Source organism: Lithobates pipiens, unplaced genomic scaffold (genome assembly GCF_037356315.1).
Source record: "Lithobates pipiens isolate NorthernLeopardFrog02 unplaced genomic scaffold, aLitPip1_a1.2 Scaffold_25, whole genome shotgun sequence".
In the NCBI taxonomy this organism is placed as follows: Eukaryota; Metazoa; Chordata; class Amphibia; order Anura; family Ranidae; genus Lithobates; species Lithobates pipiens.
Window position 1 is genome coordinate 91,028,971 of NW_027507787.1, and position 20,063 is coordinate 91,049,033.

Here is a 20,063-nt window from a genome sequence, read left to right on the forward strand (position 1 = left end):
TGTCCTCATCCCTATCCCTGTGCTTCAATGTTCAGTGTCCTCATCCTTATCCCCGAGCTTCAATGTTCAGTGTCCTCATCCTTATCCCCGAGCTTCAATGTTCAGTGTCCTCATCCTTATCCCTGTGCTTCAATGTTCAATGTCCTCATCCTTATCCCCGTGCTTCAATGTTCAGTGTCCTCATCCCTATCCCCGAGCTTCAATGTTCAGTGTCCTCATCCTTATCCCCATGCTTCAATGTTCAGTGTCCTCATCCCTATCCCCAGGCTTCAATGTTCAGTGTCCTCATCCCTATCCCCAGGCTTCAATGTTCACTGTCCTCATCCTTATCCCCATGCTTCAATGTTCAGTGTCCTCATCCCTATCCGCGAGCTTCAATGTTCAGTGTCCTCATCCCTATCCCCGAGCTTCAATGTTCAGTGTCCTCATAGGGGAGTGGTCTGAAATCCCCCTAGGAAAGTACTTCACCGTAGTAACCAAGTTAAGGATGTGAGGAGCCCACACAGATCAATGCAGGAGAGAGAAGCATGAGAATTGCTTAGTCGTAGGGTATTTCAATCGCCATACGTCTGTCCAGCCCACCCCTTGCCACCCAGGGGAGGGTGCCTGTACAGCCTGGGATCCAAGCAGGGGTCAAGTCCTGGGGAAAAAAGTGTGGGAACTCCCACCCAAGATCCACTCACCCACCAAAAAAAAATGATACGCTCATATGCACGAATGCCTCAAAAGTGGTATTTTTCATTCAATTTTCGTATTGTGTGTCTGAAGCTTAACTGTTAGTACATAAAAAAACAATCCTCAATAAACATAAATACGGTAATTCTCTGAATAATTAGCATTCATTCAATTGTGCTTCCATGCAAATGTGAACATCATGTTCTGATCTTTATTGGGGAATGTTATTTTGTATATAGAGTGTTTATGTGGTGAGTTTACACTTTTCATTGAACAGAGTTTGGATAACACAGGGTTAAACGGAAAGTTCATAAATTAACTGCACGTTATCTGTATTGTGCTCAGCTTACCACCCCAAACTGATGTTCCTCCCTCAGCTCACCTCTCTCCCTGCATGTCCTGTGAGCAGAATAGCTGATCTACCCATCAGCTAGCTGTGATTGACAGGTAGATTGAAGCGGAAGCTGTCATGGGGCCCCCTACTGGCAATGCCTGAATGGTCAGGTGTGCGGCACTTACTATTGCGAGCTGTGTCGGCGGCTGCTGGTGTAGCACCTGCCACACAGCTCGCATACTTCAAAGTCTTGCAGGACATGGCTGCTAACGGGAACTGAGTTCCTGTTGTAGAAAAAGTACAGGAACTCCGTTCCCATGCGTTTCCACAGGACTTGAGCCCTGGATCCAAGTAACCATTAAAGTCTCCCATGATCATGGTGGGGACTTCAGGCTTGTCAACCAGATTTGTCAGAAGGAGCTGCAATATCTCTCTAGAAAATGGAGGGAGGATGTACACAAAGGCAATAATCACATTCAAGGTAAACAATTTACAGTACAGAAACACATATCTTCCCATTGGGTCTACTACGGAGTCTAATTCCTGGTAAGCCAAGGACTTATAGACCAATACACTCACTCCGCGAGAGTATGCAAAGTGTGTGGAGTATGCCTTGCCCACCCAGCAATATTGCAAAAATGACACCGTGGGGGTTATTTACTAAAGGAAAATCCATTTTTGCACTGCAAGTGCAAAAAACAGCATTTTAGCTTGCACATGATTGGATGATGAAATCAGCAGAGCTTCCACTCACTTCAGATCTACCCCTTAGATTTAGGGCGACTGCACTTCCAAGTGGACTTACAGTGCAAAGTGGATTTGCCTTTTGTAAATAACCCCCTGTGTCTTTTGTGAGGTGGGGTTTCTGTAGGCCTATTATGGCCGGATGGAATTTATTTAGACAAGAGCTAATCCTAGTGCGTTTTAGCCGGTCATGCACGCCTCAAACATTCCAAGATGCTATTAGAGTGGTAGCCATATTAAACACACTAGGTTAGCACAGCGTTGTTATGTAAAGTTCCAGACCAAGTGCCTGAGTGGGAGAGTGTCTCAATCTGTTGGATAATCGGGCCAAATTTCTCCAGGATGAAATTGGTTAAATACTTGACCAGTGTAGTTCAGAGATACCCAACCTGCCTCTTACTGCTATACCACTTGTACTCCAACTTCCCCTTTTCTTATGCTTCTAAAATGATGAGACCACACCTTAATTTTTGGAGTATAAATGGCCATAGTAGCCTATTTATTATTCACACCATATAATATAATAACGCCAATATCAAATGTATACCAAAATACCACCTCCGTAACAACTTGTTTAACTCCGGTCTGTTGGTCTTTGAAGGCACCCCCGAACTCCAACACATATTCCACCAATACACTGCGGGACCTTTTTCCACATGATAGGCCTCCAGTGGATAATCAGCTCGGAGACAACCCTTCCCTTCCCGCAGTGCAACCATTACAGTATTCCAGCTAACCTTTTCCTGGAATACACCGGAGGGGCACATATTACCGATGAGCCCCCCACCCCTTTCCATCACATATGTTTACTGCCACCATCAAAGACCAACAAAACACTGCCACAACCCACAAAAATGACACCTTACCCTTAAGGGCTCCCTCACATCCCCAGGGCGCGCTGGAACCCAGCGCCCAGAAAACAATCCCCACTACCTAAAGGTGTATTCCAACACCCTCAATTACAGGCCCACATTAGTTTACACCTCTACTTGCCTGATCACCATGCCCCCCATTCGGAGCCACAACCTCCCCACTACCTGAGTGTTAGGCAACCGTACGAAGTCGTAAAATGTATGACTTAACGTTCGAGATCAGCTCCCTGATCATCTGAACCCAAAAGCATTGCCCCTTGCATGCATAACCTAAACGGTCGGTGGTCTATCACGCCGCGCCTAACGTTCCACTTCCGATATCACCTTGCTCCACCTCAACCCACATACCCCTAGCCAGTGAACACATGCCTCCCTCCTCTAGCTACCCAACTGTCTGCCAACTGATCTCGCATTTGCTCTCCTGGTTCCCCAACAAACATCCAGATAACAAAGAAAATCCAGACCAGGCATATAAGTCCTCCATCTGGATGCAAAAACCACCAAACAAAGGCAGCACCAACTTTAAAATAAACCAACATACCCCACCCCACCCCACACCACAAACAAAGCTTGTATGTACAGCCTACACCCCCCACTCGTATGTTTGTTTTTGTTTTTTTTATATATATTTTATTCCACCACCACATGAAGGCATAGGTAAGTGCAGAATACTTGCTTCCCACCTACCATTCCTCCTTACCGCCGCCTCATCCAACCCACATCTGGCAGCTTCTACAGCCGCCCGATGCGGAAGGAGTGTGAATCGTATTCTGCACCATTCAACCTTGCATCCCAGCGACATTTTCAGAACACCCACCCAAACTGGAACCTCGACCAATACTTCTCAGCCTTGTGCCACATGAACTGGCCCCCATGCCATCTGTTCCAAACCCTAGAAACTCCCTTGCCGTTTTGTACCGTGTGTTTTTATTTTTTTATTATCACCCTGAAGCCTGGTAACACAAACAGCAGCACCTCCACCCCTCTAACACTTTGATTAGGGTAAACAAAAGCCAAAAACCCACCAGTTTCTGCTCAATGGCAGACACTGACCCCCGTTTACCAAGTTCCTGGAACCACAGTACCACCAACAACCTTACCCCCCACATAGCCATGTTTGACCTCAGACTCCTGCACCGAACAACCCACCCTTCCTTTCATACCTTCACGTAAGCCGCCCATGCTGACTACCCTGTTACCTCCTGTGGTGACTCCAATGCCATCTCCCATATCCAGCCCAGGTAGGGAACTCCTCTCCCTCTGTGGTCGGCTAACTCTGAACCTGTCCCACTGAAAATAGATGCAAGGAGTAAGCCCCCCGTGTTTCCGATGCCTTCAAGATGAATAGCATATAGAAAATGTTCAACTGCATCTAACTCAACACAAAACGGCGTAGCCGCCGTATGACCAGTTGTGACAACGCGGACATGTGGTTGACCACGTAAACCACACCCACATAATCACAATTCAGCTCCGTGTCAGGTTCCTGCATGACCCTTACCCCAGCTCCATAGCCAGAACCACTGGAAAAATTCCAATAGCACTTGTTTACGAATGAGCACCCCACTTCCACCCAACAAAATTGGGGCCAAAGCTCCTCACTCTATTGCCCCTGAAAGAAAAATTTCCCCCAAACCCGTTTACCCCGCTGTGTTTGTGACCTCTTTTTCCATTGACCTTACTCACCGGGCTGGCATCCACACCCATCGTTGTATGTGGCCAAGAACTCGCACCAAACCTTCTAACCCTCCCTATGTTCCGCATTCAACCGTTTAAATTGGCCGGGGCCTGAAACCCCCACTGTAGCAGACGGCAGCTGTCGGCCAAAACCCACTCATCGCAATAAAACCGGCAGGCGAATTTGAACTTACCCAGCAACGACTGCAAAGTCCTCAACTGTACCTCGCACAGTCCCTGGGCCTCCCAAACCCCCTTCTATAGTACCTCCAACTTGGTCACCAGCAGACGACCCTCCGTAACTCCTGAAACAATTACAATGCCAAAACAAAATAGTACAATATCACTCATCGGGCCCCCTGTGTTTTGCAGCCAAAGGCACTATGAACCTACCTGCAATGTGCTGCAATGTATAAAGTATAGTAAAAAATAAATAAATTGCGGCGCTAACCATAAAAAGCCTATACAATCAATAATTGACTAAAAAATATAAAAAGTGCAATAAGTGTGAATCACCTCACAAAGTGCAAATTGTGCGATTCAATAAATGCAACTAAAGTAATTGCTGCGATAATAAATGTGCTCACATAATATATACATGCCCAAAAAGAAAAAAAGTAAAATCCAAGGACATTAAAAAATGTGCAAAAAACAATTTTAAAAAACAAAACAGATATGTAAATAATAAATGCTCATAAATTCCAGTTCATGCAAATGCTTCGTGAACAATAAACAAAGTCCATGCATAAAGGTGACTTCCACAGTGTGTACTAATCCAGTGATTCAATTCAGTGCCAAGCCAGTGCACCACCTGTTTCCCCCAGCCTCTCACCTCAAATACTTGATAAAGAAGCACAATTTAAAAGCCAAAGCTATTTCATCCACAATCGTCCAGCAGCTAGTATCCAGCTGAATCTTTCTTTCCCAGGTTCTTCACCTCTCACATAATGAGACTAGAAAGATTCAGCTGGATACTAGCTGCTGGACGATTGTGGATGAAATAGCTTTGGCTTTTAAATTGTGCTTCTTTATCAAGTATTTGAGGTGAGAGGCTGGGGGAAACAGGTGGTGCACTGGCTTGGCACTGAATTGAATCACTGGATTAGTACACACTGTGGAAGTCACCTTTATGCATGGACTTTGTTTATTGTTCACGAAGCATTTGCATGAACTGGAATTTATGAGCATTTATTATTTACATATCTGTTTTGTTTTTTAAAATTGTTTTTTGCACATTTTTTAATGTCCTTGGATTTTACTTTTTTTCTTTTTGGGCATGTATATATTATGTGAGCACATTTATTATCGCAGCAATTACTTTAGTTGCATTTATTGAATCGCACAATTTGCACTTTGTGAGGTGATTCACACTTATTGCACTTTTTATATTTTTTAGTCAATTATTGATTGTATAGGCTTTTTATGGTTAGCGCCGCAATTTATTTATTTTTTACTGTATCACTAGTAGTGTGGAGATCACTATTTTTGCAGGCTGCTTCCACACTTTAATATTATTTATACTTTTTTTTGGTTTTTTACACATAGATTAGCAAGGTGAAGCGCACTAGTACCCTCTAATTATAATGTATAAAGTATAATCGCACACACACCAGAGGAAGGCGGCCCAACACACAAAAACGTCCAAGCCATGTATGATTGAATCAGGGACCGACACGTCTATACCCCCCCCACTCCGGTAAAGAACTAAACATCTAACCATGGCCCACTAAATTGAGCAACCCATGGGCAGGCATCGATCATCCAAGTAAAAAACTTCTCTTGCCAGCATCTATCCAGCAGGCAAAGCTCTCTGAATAAACTGTAAGCAAGTGGAACACGGATTCCTAGTTTGCCATAGGCGCCCCTTTTCCATTACACCTAATCCACCTTATAGCTGTGTATCAGACACAGTGCACCGCACTCTTTTTTTTTTTTTTGACAGATAAGTGGGGAAACGAGGCAAAACTTGTTTGGTTCCTTCTCAGGAACCATCCCCACTGTAGACACCATTAAAAACCCCGGAGGCAAGCAGCCTCACCATTTCCTTATCCGGGTATCTACTTATGAAAGGCTGCAACCTTTTCACCCCCTTCCAAAAGTCATCCCTTGTGTGACTAGGCTCGTCTGTACATTGACCTCATGTGAAGCCACGATACAATGGATGGGTCTCCTCACCCCCTTAACACTTGTGTTTAACGTCAAAAACCACCAAACTGACAGGAGCTCACATTGCACTGCCAACCCACCCCCCTTTCTTTTCGGCCGACCGTCCAGAGGGGGGTATACCCCCCCTGAAGGAACTGCTTTGGGGGCCTCTACTACTACAGAAACCGCATCCAGATGCCGCTATCCTTTGATCACCACGAAGAGACAGCCATACTGACCCGCGCGGTCTAAACTACTCATCATCCCATGGCCAATCAGATCCCTCTTTTTAACACGTGCACCTACCAATGGCCTACATATAACAGAACAATGCTGAACCATGTTCGGGTTCTTCCCCCCCCACATGACAATCGCATAATGGCGACCACCTTCCGCAAAATCAATCGGTACCTCCTCTTAACTTCATCCTTTTTCCCTTAATCTTCCTGCTTTGACCCTATACACTTAAAATTTTAATTCCCCCCCCCTTTTTTTTTAAAGGGGGCCATAACGAGTAGATCTCCACACACTTGCCTTTTCAAATCGTATCCCGGACTTCCTTTTTAATTGTGTTCCCAGGAGACCCGTACATCTCACATTATTTATTTATTTATTTATTTATTTTTTGCATCTGCAATCTTTACGATCTCCATCCTACCATTACCTGACAACCCCACCGCTGCGCCACTGACCCCACCACCCGCCACTTGTAGGCCAGCATCCACCACCTCTGTTCCTGGTAGAGCAACCGCTGCCGACATTGCACCCCTCATTTCCAAACCCCCAACAAATCCCGCAATGCAGCTTAAACGAAAAACATTTAGATGTGCGAGCCAGCGATGGAGCGCCTAGCTTGCCTCCATCTCTGGCTCGCATCCCTGCAGCTCCTCCTCCTCACACACCGACAGCTCGCCTTCCGACCTGTCATCCTAGACCAGGACCGGTGGTTTCATTAGACCCCAGGCAAAGAGGTCCTGGGGGCTGTGGAGTCCCTCCGTTGTAGTGCCCATCTCACCCCCGAAGCTCCGCCTCCTGCCACAGTTCCACAAATGCACTCACATACTGTGACCTGGATGGTCAACCCCGTCCTTCCACTGCCATCTTGTATAAGTGGCCCGATGGCCATGCTAATAAGTCTCCCTCGCCGAGCCTTCCTCTCTGCGCAGCGATGTAGGCGGAGGAGGTAGTAGTTTTGCGATTCGTGGGGGTTGAAGTGGTCGACACAACGGCCCGTGGCCCCACCCACTGAGCTGGCCCGGTGGCATGGAGTCTGCCCAGGCCCTGCTCAGGCAGACTGCCAGCTTTCTTTGCTGGGGGACCGGATTTTTCCCCCCAGAGGGCTCCTCGCCTGGTGCATGGCCCCGGATGAGGAACCTGGTGAAAACAGAGTGCCAGAGGTCGCAACCTCCGCATGCCCTCACCTCCCAGCCTTGATCCACTCACCTGGTCATCCATTAAAGACCACGACCTGTCTGTGCATCCACCCCAGTCCCCTGTTCGCCACTGCTGTCTGCAAACTCATCCAAGTGACATCTCAGCCATGTTGGAGGAGCAGAGGAAAAAACTGCCTCCCCCTTTCTTTCTCCACAACTTTCTGTTCCCCAGCCCAGTTCCGCCTCCTTCTTATATAGTACAACTCCCCCTTGGACTTTACTCACTGTCCCCTTCCCTCTTATCTCTTCATATTAACTCATGCATTATCTCCCCTAAACATACTGTCATGCCCGGCCCTGCACTACTTTTTCTTTTCTGTCTATTCCGTTCCGGGCCTCACTGAAATTGTCAGGTTCAGGTCAGAAAAGCAATGAAATGTTGGTTTTAAAACAAAGCGCAACTAGAGTGGGTGTAGAAAATGGCACGTAACCTGGCTGCTGAGCAGTCATCACCATATTGGATGGGGTGGGAGTAATCCGCCTCCTTTTCCCCTCAGGCCAGTGACCATGTGTCAACCGGGCACCGACAAAAGTGTCCCTGCAACTGGGACATGATAAAATACAATAAGAGAGTGCAACCTAGGCTCACACACTGGGACAAGGAACTGAACTTGATGCTTAACACTGTAGCAGAAGCTAGTCAAAGTACTGATCTAAGCAAACTGTAAAGTGTCCTGCTGTGGGTGTGTGTGTGTGTGTGTGTGTGTGTATATAGAGATTATATATATATATATATATATATATATATATATTTATTTATATATAATAAACTTGAAGTGTCAACAGGCATCATACCAGCCTTGCCATGTATGTATCAGGGAAGTAATTTGTATCAAACTCACCATCTCCCTGTGCAAAAACGCACACAAATTCCCCATGGATCGGCGCTCCGGCGCACGCATATTCGCGGCCCTACTGAAAGGCGTGCGCGAGTGCGCACAAGCACACGCATAACGTGAATTCCCCAACCAGCCTATAAAAGGATCCTTAGCACACAGACAAGTTGCTGGTTTGTCTCAGCTCACCTGTGTTCCTCTGCTTCCTGTTCCTGTTTGCCACTTCCTGTTGTGACCCAGATTGCCTGAAGACTATGCTGATTCTCTCCTGACCTGTCCCCTGGCTTGGTTAATGGACTTCCTACTCTTAGCCTTGCTGCCCACCGGACTGATATCTGTGTTTGTCCCTCGGCCTGCCTCTGGATTAACCTTTGTCTGCTGCACTTAGCCTTGCTGGCTCTCGGACTGATACCTGTGTTTGACCCTCGGCCTGCCTCTGGATTATACCCTGTCTGCTGCACTTAGCCTTGCTGGCTCTCGGACTGATACCTGTGTTTGACCCTGGGCCTGCCTCTGGATTATCCTCTGCACTCAGCCTTGCTGGCTCCAGGACTGATTACTTGTGTTTGACCCTCGGCCTGTTTCTGCACTTTCTTTACCTGTTTTACAGACCTGCTGGCTACTTACCTTCTGGTCCGGTCCATCCTGCACAAGCCCTCTTCCAGACCTTCACACAAGTCAGGTATCCCGCGGGAGGCTTGTGCCTCTTGGTGCAACCCACTCCCTGTATCACCTCCAGGGGTTGAGTGCCCTGAGTCGCAACAGCCACCGCTCTCTGCATTTTGGCCTCGGTGAGTACCTCCCTACCACAGGCCCATTCACCGCCTGCTCCGATGATGGAGACTCCTGAACCGAGGGTACCTACGCCCGAACGATTTTCGGGCGACTGAAAAAAATTCAGGGCATTTAAAAATGCCTGCTCCTTATATCTGGCCCTGCAACCAAGGACTTTTTCTTCTGAAATAGTGAAAGTGAATAGTGAAAGTCGGATTTATCATCTCCTTACTATCCAAAGAACCCCAGGCATGGGCACATAGCCTTATGGAACAAAGAAGTCCTCTCCTGAACTTGGTGGAAACCTTCTTTAACTCCATTGGTCAGTTATATGATGACCCACAACGTACTGCTACAGCTGAAGCCACTCTGCACACCTTAACACAAGGAAAGAGACCAGTGGAGGACTATACCGTCGAGTTCCATAAGTGGTCAGCTGACACCGGCTGGAATGAGGCTGCCCTCAGGTACCAATACTGACAAGGCCTTTCCGAAACTTTGAAGGACGAATTAGCTAGAGTAGAGACCCCCGCCTCTTTGGAGGACCTGATTCAATTAGCCACAAAGCGAGGTAAAGACCCGGACAAAGAAAGTAGCTTGCCCTGTTTGGCAGGGAACAGCATTGCATATGTAACCTAGATTTTTTGTAGGCGTTTCTTTAAATTTAGCTTGTTTTTGTTGCACCTCAGCCGAGAAATCAGGATAAAATTACACCTTAGTCCCATTAACCACTTCAATCCCGTGACATAGTCAAATGACGCCCACAGATGGGATCTCCCATTCTTGGTGGGCTTCATATGACGTCCTCAGTATTTCGCGGCGATCGTAGATGAGGTGTGTCCCTCGGACTGGTGGAAAAAAATGAACTGTTCAAAAGACTCCTTATGCCTCATAGAATAGACAGACACACTGATCGTGTGTGAGGAGGAGATTGCGGTAACATCTCGTTACCGCTTAGTGTACACCAGCACACACTGATTACCCCCCCAATAAAGAGGACCTGTCACCTGCCATTAAAGTACCTGTCATCACCCATCACAGCCCATCTGAGTACCCGAGTACTTGTCCCAGCCCATCTGAATACCCGAGTACCTGTCCCAGCCCATCTGAATACCCGAGTACCTGTCCCAGCCCATCTGAATACCCGAGTACCTGTGTACCTGTTATAGCCCACCTGAGTACCCGAGTACCTGTTATAGCCCACCTGAGTACCCGAGTACCTGTCCCAGCCCATCTGAGTACCCGAGTACCTGTCACAGCCCATCTGAGTATCCAAGTACCTGTGTACCTGTCACAGGCCATCTGAGTACCCGAGTACCTGTCACAGCCCATCTGAGTACCCGAGTACCTGTCACAGCCCATCTGAGCACCCGAGTACCTGTCACAGCCCACCTGAGTACCCAAGTACCTGTCACAGCCCATCTGAGTACCTGTCTCCATCCCATCAGAGTAACGGAGTACCTGTCTCCAGCCCATCAGAGTACCCGAGTACCTATTTGCAGCCCATGCCTCATAGAATACACGTTGAGGTTGTGTAAAAGTCCCACACATGTGGTATTGCCATACTCGAGAAGAGTTGCAGAATGTATTTTGGGGTGTAATTGTAAGTATGCATATGCTGGGTATGAGAAATAACTTGTTATTATGATAATTTTGTAAAAAAAACAAACAAAAAACAAAACAAAAAAATATTCTTCTTTTTCCCAAGAATTGTGGGAAAAAATTACAACTTCAAAAAACTCACCATGCCTCTTACTAAATACCTTGGACTGTCTACTTTTCAAAAAGGGGTCATTTGGGGGGTATTTGTACTTTCCTGACATTGCAGAGCCTCAAGAAATTAGATAGGCCATCAGTGCATCAGGTGTGATCAGATGTGATATATTTTCAATGATTTGCACCATAGCTTGTAGAGTCTATAACTTTCAAAGAGACTAAATAATATCCACTAATTTGGGTTATTTTTTACCAAACAGATGTAGCAGTATAAATTTTGGCCCAAATTTATGAACAAAAATGACTTATTTGCAAAATGTTATCATAGAAACTAAAAAAAGGTGTTTTTTTTTTTTTTATTTATTTTTTTTTTTTAGTTCTTTTTTTTCACTTATGTCACAAAAAATAAAAACCCAGTGGTGATTAAATACCACCAAAAGAAAGCTCGATTTGTATGAAAAAAATGATAAAAATGTTGTTTGGGTGCAGTGTTGCATGACTGAGTAATTGGCATTCAAATTGTGAGAGCGATGAAAGCTAAAAATTGGTCTGGGAAGGAAGGTGTATAAATGCCCTGTATTGAAGTGGTTAAAATGACAGAGCATTTCTCCCTTGCAAGTCCAATGCCACGTACACATGACCGGTTTTCCCTTCGGAATAATCTTAAAAAAGTTTTTTCCAACAGAGTTCCACTGAAACTGTCTTGCGTACACATGATCACACCAAAGTCTGATCGTTAAGAATGCAGTGACGTACGACGGGACTAGAAAAAGGAAGTTCAATAGCCAGTAGCCAATAGCCTCCGTCTCATACTTAATTCAGAGCATGCGTCGTTTTTGGTCCGTTGGAACAGCATACAGTCAAACGGTTTTCCCGATAGGAATTGGTTCCATTGGAAAGATTTAAAACATGTTCTATTTCTAGGTCCGTCAGAATTTTCGTAAAAAAAAAAAAAAAAAAAAACAGTCCAAGGCATATACACGATCAGAATATACAATAAAAAGATTTTGTCTGACTTTTTCTGTCAGAAATTCCGCTCGTGTGTACATGGCATTAGTATTATCTCATGGTCTTTGTAGTTCAAGAGCCGGGCCAACATGGATCTTGGTGGATTGCCAGGGGTAAGGGGCTGCGGTGGCATACGGTCGGCCCGCTCAACAGCAAACAGTGAGGTAAAGGCCTCCCTGCCAAATATATCCTGCAACCATTGCTCTGTAAATGCTGTGGGGTCCCGACCCTCTATTTTCTCAGGAAGCCCCACGATACGGACATTGTTCCGCCTCAGGTGGTTCTCAAAGTCATCTGGAGGTAACTGATCTTCCACATCGCTAATTCTGCCCTCCACAGCCATGGTTCTCTCACTAATTTTCTGGTGATCCTGTCGCATAAGGGACAATGTTTCAGTAAGACCCGCAAACTGCTCTTTCATTCCCTCCACTGAGGCCATGCATCACTGGACTGCACGCAGGATTTCAGTCAGTGTGGGTTGCTGTGTGTCTTCCTGCAGCGTGTCAAATGGGTCTGGAGTAGGGACAGGGGAGCTATGCAGAGGCAGTGTGTCATCTAATGCTGAAAGGCTGTGCTCTGTCTGGCTCATGTGCAGGAGTCTGTACATGTGGGGTGACTGAGCAGCCTGTCCCTTGCAGCTTTTGTATGTAATAAAGTATGTCCCTGGGCTGCTCCTACCCCTGCTGCTTTTGAGCCTTAAGGGACTTACCGCCTGCCTCTTGTTGTTTAATGGCACGCTGCACCATTCTCTGAGGCTAGGGAGAGCCGGCGCCATCTTGGGCCTCTATGATCGCCTCTGCCTCTTTCTCTCCTTTGCGGGTCATCATGGGCCCTGTGCAGCCTTGGAAACACTCCTGTGACACCTTGGGTACCGCAACTGGCGGATTGGGTCAGTGTCGGTCTGGATCGACAGCGGGAAGAGGATTAAGTAGGATCTACAGCGGCAGCTCCATGCAATGCATCCGCTAACATGCCCATTCAGGCCACGCCCCCAACTCTGGGGACTTTGATTTAAGGAAGAACAGTGAGAACTTTGATGTAAGGGGAAACACTGCAGACTCTGATATAAGGGGGTCCTTGATAACTGAAGCCCCCGCTTACATCATCGTTCCCAGATTTCCTCTTTAAGCCGGGTTCCCAGAGCCCCTGTTAATTCAGAGTCTGCAGAAATTCCACATGCATTGTAAGGCCCTTTTTTACATGTGCAAACCAATTGGACCAACCATTGTTCTGTATGGGGAGCTAGATGTAAACAGATGTGTCCATTTATACCTGCCTGCATCCGATCCAATGAAAACAAACTGATGGGGATCTATTTACCATCCTTCTAAAGGATTGGATGACAGTCAGACTGGCCCATAGAGAACAACGGGCTGTGTCCATGTCTGCTCAGCACAAGTGGAGCAGACATGGACCTGTCATCTGCCTGCTCAGCGGAGAGATCCCCCGCTCAGCTAGCTGATCCACTTGGCAGAGTCCGGCCATGTAAAAGGGCCACAAGGGGGAGCTTTGGTGTAAAGGTTCTTTTGAAATCCTGATGTAAGGTGGTCTCTGCTCACCAAAGCCCCCACCTACATCAGAGTCCCTCTTTACATCACAGTCCACAGAGCTCTCCCTTACATTAGTGTGTTCAGAGGCTGGTGAGATAACAGAGGAAGGGAGGGACACATTGCTCACCATAGATGGAGACTTGGGGCCCTGGAGTTCTACCACTGTGGTCAGCAAGCAAGGCATACTAGCCTGTGCTATACATACACATAGGCTGGCACAGCTTGTCGGGTACTTGTAGTGCACCACACCAGGGAAACCCCAACGGGCTGCTGTGTTGGTAGAGGGGCCCTGGAGTTGATAACACTCTCTATTCAGTCCCCTCAATGACTGACCCACCTGTGTGCTGCTTTGTTTTAAATCAATGAGAGAAGGAAGGCTGTCCTGGAGAGCTGTGGCTCTCCCCTGTGCAGAGTTGCAGCATCCATGGTACAAGCTGGCCTTTCCTCCACTATTTACCTGCTGGCTGGTGGACGTTTCAAGGCACGGAGCTGCTGGGGAATGTGGGCGGGGCTGTGGGGGCACACGGGGGGGGAGTAGACCTTTCTCTCTCTCTTTCTCTTTCTCTTCCTTTCTCTTTCTCTCGCTTTCTCTCTCGTGTGGGGGAGGGGGGGGTGGACTGCCAGTGCAGGGTCTGAGCAGTGTGACAGAGAGTCTAATACACTCCCTGTTTACAACTACAGCCAGCAACCGTGGAGCGATATCCCGGGATTTTGCCCCCCCCCCCCCCCCCACAGTGGCGGAACTTCAGGGCCCAGTCGCAAGCATGACTGCTGTGACCCTGACAGATCTGCCACTGCCTTGGAACCCCTAGACTGTTTTCTGAGCCAGTGTAAGAATAAAGTAAATACTGTGTGCCTTGCTGTGTGTGTTCTAAGTAGAGAAATAGGATTGTATTCATTAGTGGCTCCTATGGGGCTGCGCTGCATACAGTAAATGCATCCTAAGAAAAAAGATGCCATGTTGATATTGGCACAGTGTGTCGTTATCACAGTTAATATGGTAAAAGTAAAACCTAATTCATTCTTGGTAATTCTGCCCTTTTTTTTTGCCAATTCTAAAAAATGAAGTTAAGATTCTGTCATAAATGCAATTTGTGACTATTTTGATATTCGGTGTACAGCAGGTCCTCCAAAATCAATAACTGTATTATTTATTTGTAGATTGCAGCTGGGAAGTTCAAGCCAATGACATACGTTACCATGAAAAAATCAAGAAAGCGGGATTCCTTTGCTTCCAGAAGAGGAAATACTGTGTAAGTTGAAAGTTGTTTGAAGGAACATTGCTTTTTAGGATAGTTAGTGGTACTCTATAATCCCTTTCAAATTATGTATACAGGTATTCAAATGTGATCAGCTTGAAGTGAAGCTTCTCTCCAAGTGCTGTGGTCAGGAGTTCTCTAATGTTACATTATTGGCCAGACAGTCCAGACTGTGTTTGAATAGGGTCTAGAGCAGTCTTTCTCAACTTTCTTACCCTAGAGCAGTGGTCTCCACATTGTAGCCCTCTGCTTGCTTTTATTTAGGCCCTGGCGCACTGGTCCACGCACTCATTTGAGGCAATGGTCTTCCCACTGACCAACAATAAGGCACCGCTGATAACAATAGGGCATAATTCCTTCCAAAAACAACAATGATTGGGCATAATTTCTCCCACTAATACCATTGTGGGAGTATTGTTCACCTACTGACCAGAGACGGGCATTATGTATTTTTTTTTTTTTTTATTATTCTATTGACCACCAAGCCTGAGACATTATCCACTCCCACTAATTCTGGGACATTTTCTACTCCCACTGGCCAAGGTTCAGCCACACTAAAGTCTCTAAAGGACAGTAATCTAGCCCTTTTGTATAGTAAGTTTGAAGACCCCTGTCCTAGAGCAACCCTTCAAATAATTTTCAGGTCTCAGGGAATCCTTGCTAAAACAGATTTATCAGGGGTCAGTGGGAAAAATGTCCCTTTCATTGAATACCACCCTTACAGACAACTAAAGTGATCACCAATGTCATGCTGCTGTCTGCGCCAAGTAGTGTTGGTCGTAAAACTATGCAGGCACCATCAAATGGGAAGTCAATTGACCACAGCTCAAGGAACCCCTAACATCCTTTGGAGGAACCCTGGTTAATAATTGCTGCTTTAGAGTGCTGTTTTAAATGAACAACATAGTTTGCCTGCTGTGTAATCACTAGTGAGTTTGTCATGCGGGGTGGACCAGGTTTTAATAAAAAAAAACTGAGCACAGTTCTTGAAGGACCTTGGATAGCAGGCTGTGGGCATAGTCTGGTTTCTTTTGGTTGGAAGGAAATCTAAGACTTGAGGGACGGTACACTCAAACATCATGTTTTGTAGAGAGTTACTTTAGCTTGTTACATCACCTGCCCAACTCTCCACCTCATCCAACCTGATCCATCCTTTCCAGCCAACTAAATTCTGTAATTATGGAGAAACGATCAAACTTGCAATCATTGAAGCTCAGAACAGCCCAAAGCATTCACAAACTGCTCCACTGATTACTGAATGGAGACAAACAGAACTAAATTTACTTAACTTCCCTAGAAACCTATCAGTATGTGCTACATTCACAAATCAGTGTTAGCACAGTTCAATGTAAAAACTGTGCAGGCCCTGAGTGGCAAGATAAATTGACCCCTGTGCGCAAGTGTGGGAGTTGCATCAGCCTGAGCCGGGCAACCAAGATTGCCCAAGATGTTGAACCTGAAAGACTGGATGAAGATGTCAGTGACAATGAGTGAAATTGCAGACCTTGTATCGCTGGAGAAGAGGTAAGTGCAATAAATAAAAATATTATTTCCTCTTTACTTTCCATTATCCTTGTAATAGCTAGTCCAGTTTTGTAGTTGGTCTCATTTATCTTTGCTGTAAAGCATTTAAAATCAAAAGATTGTTCTTTCTTTTCAAAGGACAATAGAATAAAAACCTCAAAGTACAACATTTTTACATTCATCCCCCTAAACCTGTATGAGCAGTACCATCGGGCTCAAGTGATCTACTTCACCGCTATAGTAATTATTCAGGTAAGGCCTTCTCTTCTAAAAGCTCTTCTTTCTCCAAAATAGTATTTTAATGGGGTATAAATTATGTACAAAATAATCCTAGAGGGATTGACCGAATGGGGCCCTAGGTAAGTTAACAGCTTAGGCCAAATGAAAAAATTTCTGTTGGCACAGACTGTATTGTCTGAACTGTGAAACTGCATCAAACAGCAACTGCCTGCAAGTTCATCTTCCCTTGTGAAGGAGCAGGTAGGTGTGCAGCTTTGAACAACTGGACTATACCTTTGGTTTACTGCAGAAGCATGAAAGATGTAGCTGAGCCCACTGGCCATCCTAGACCCCTGTTTATATTGCCTTGTGAATGATCCACCTATGCCCCTAGTAGAGCACAGGCTACCAAATGGAAGTATGGTGTGTATACTCTAGCTTTTCTCAACATTTTGAACATAGAGGAACCCTTGAAATAACCTTCCAGTCTCAGGGAACCCCTACTAAAAAATTCTATATCTGAACTTGTGATATATTCATGTGAAGAATTACCCCCTTACAGATGGCTAAAAAGACCAATGAGGTCAGTGGTAACTTATCTGAGAGGTAGAAATTGCTCAAGGAACCCTGGTTGAGAAACCTTGGTATATGCTTTTATGATATTCAAGCAGTTCAGGATCATTGTACCTATACAAGAGCCAAAATCAGATTTATTTTTCTCCTCTAGCCCAGCTACATTGTGTCCCCTTCTCCTCTCCTTTGGACACTGCCCCTACCTCCCCAACATGCGTACTGAAAGAACATGTGAATGCATCTGCAGAGACACAACTGGTGTCCTACTGGCACATCCAAGAGTGTGTTTGCTGAGACAGTCTGCTCCATACTGGCACACCAGAAACAAGTCCAGAGAGACACAGTTCAGGTACTCTTGGTGTCAGTCAGTGATAAAGGACTTGCTTACTTCGACTAAATCCAGAGAATAGCCATCACAGCTGGATGTTCACTCAAGTTGGATAGTCCCTCTATCAAGAGGCCTAGCAGCCAACAAGGTGCTTAAATCAGGAACAAGTCTCTGCCACAGACGTTGTTGTAGAACATGTAGGAATAAGCCTCTGCCACAGATGTTGTTGTAGAACATGTAGGAAACTAGAACTTGTAGAACATTTGTGTGGTACCAGTATCTTCCAGCCGGTTCGGCGATACCCACGAGATTGGATTCACTTAGGTCCCTCAGCATCACCAGGCTCTTGCTAAGAAGCCATGGCTTTCTTCTGAAGAGTCCTCCCCTGTATAGCTATGAAGTTGCTGGGCCTCTCCACAACTGGAGACTGCACTGGACCACGTCGGAATCCTTTCTTTCGTTTCCTTGCCCCGAGCTAGCCAGCCCCGAGACATAAAGTTGGGTTGATGTGCACCCCAGGCCATAGCCTTCCTAGGGGCTGGTCAGGAGGACCAGGACCATGGAGTCAGAACATGCTTCTCGACTGGAACCCCGAACCACGTAACATCCGCATCTTAAGTACCCTCTTACAGAAAGCACAGCAAGAGTGACACTCCCACTGGGCTGGCTCTGAGAGAAAGTAACCTTAAAGCACCCAACCAGACTGTGGTTCCATGCCTGCCAGAAGAGACAATGACCCCTATGGCCAGGCTGAACACCCTATAGTCCAGTCAGACTGATGCTGAGGTCCAAATTTGGAATAATTATGCCCAAAGCAGACTGCAGTTCAGGTGTAACATTACATTTCAAAAAAACATAGAGCATACTCTTCAGGAGCCGGCGCTACATTGTATAAACTCAAATTGCATTCTCACTAAAATATATTATACTTTAGTTACCCTATTAAAATCTGAATTCATATCAAGCTATATTGATACTGCCTTGACGGCTAATCCCTTTCATATATTGTACATATTTTTCTGTGCATATTTCTCCTGATATTCTCTTTTATATCTCTGTCTCATACGTTTACTACAGAGCATTCCAGAGATTTCAACCTTGCCGATCTACTCCGTTGCAGCTCCGCTCCTCTTGATTTTGGCAGCCAGAGGTTTCAGGGATTTGATCAATGACATTGTAAGTTACTGGCTGTTTCAATTAAATGGAAATCATAAGGGTTTGAGATTCATTTAATTTTTTTTTTTTTTAAAGGGATTTAGGTCAGTTTATTTGTAAAACAAAGAGTTTATGTAGGCATTGAAAAACAGTTAATACATAACATTGGATTAACGGAACACCATGAATGTTCTAAAGAGTGAGAATGGAAGAAGCTGTTTACTTTCAGGTTGTTTTTCTTTGATTGAAAAATCCGATGGAACCATCTAGACAATAGAGGGATGAAAGTCACTGCTGTTGCTCATTCAAGTCTGTGTAAAAATTTCAGCTTGAGTGATTATGGTCAGACCTTAACCGATCTAAAATCTTGATTGTTCATGTGGATACTGCTTGCCTGGAACTCTCCTGCAATCCAGCAATCCGCTTCCCTACATAAATTCATACAGGAAAGCCATGTTTTTGAGTTCATTCAAGGCTCTTATTTTAACTGAAGAACTGATGAAGGGGGAGTTTTTTCTGACCCTCAATGTGTAGTTTTTTTGTTTTTTTTTTAACTGTAAACCAATAGATGGATCTGGACTCTTGAATCCTTTGGTCTGGTGCACCTTCCATTGGTGTATTTTTTTTCCTAGTAATCGAGTAACCTCCTACCCAAAGGAGGGTAGCCCCGTCTGTTTGTGTAAGCACCCTAACTTGAGCCAATGAGTTATCCAAATGTTTTTTGTCCTCTCATTACTTTTTATGATCTCACATCAAAGACCCAGTGCCTCTTGAATGTTTTTAAAAAAAAAACTTTCCAGAGGCACATTTTGCTGTCAATGGGACCTTAAAAAAAAAAGAGGGCCTGTAGATTACAACTTTCCATACTCTTATTTAATACAATTGAAACTAATTTCAAATTATTGAAAATGCATTTAAATTGTAGTGAATATGACTATTGGGTATAGGCTGGCTAACAGGCTAGGGATAATAGACTGTTTTACAGTGTGTTTGTTTTTTTTGTATTTTTTTTGTATGTAGATCTGTCATACATTGTGACTATTTTCAGTGTCCGTTTTTACAAAGAAATGATAAAAACATGAATTGTGTTTAAACTGCTTTTCTGTGTCTGGCACCCAATGAGTCAAATCAGAATTTGTTCTTTGAATAAAAAAAGTTACAGTGCAATGCGCTAAAGCGTGCATCTCACCACTCACTGATGAATCTCATAAGGATAGCTGTGATCATTATTATGATTATAA

General features: G+C 45.2%; 1 protein-coding gene across 1 annotated transcript in view; it reads left to right on the forward strand.

The window, feature by feature from the left end:
* The window catches only part of LOC143930385 (phospholipid-transporting ATPase IK-like), a 225,930-nt gene that overhangs the window by 26,817 nt on the left and 179,050 nt on the right, over window positions 1–20,063 (forward strand). The window contains exons 3-5 of the mRNA XM_077454669.1: window positions 14,926–15,017; window positions 16,686–16,799; window positions 18,745–18,843. Coding sequence (XP_077310795.1) covers window positions 14,926–15,017; window positions 16,686–16,799; window positions 18,745–18,843 — 305 coding nt within the window. The remainder of the gene's footprint in view (window positions 1–14,925; window positions 15,018–16,685; window positions 16,800–18,744; window positions 18,844–20,063) is intronic.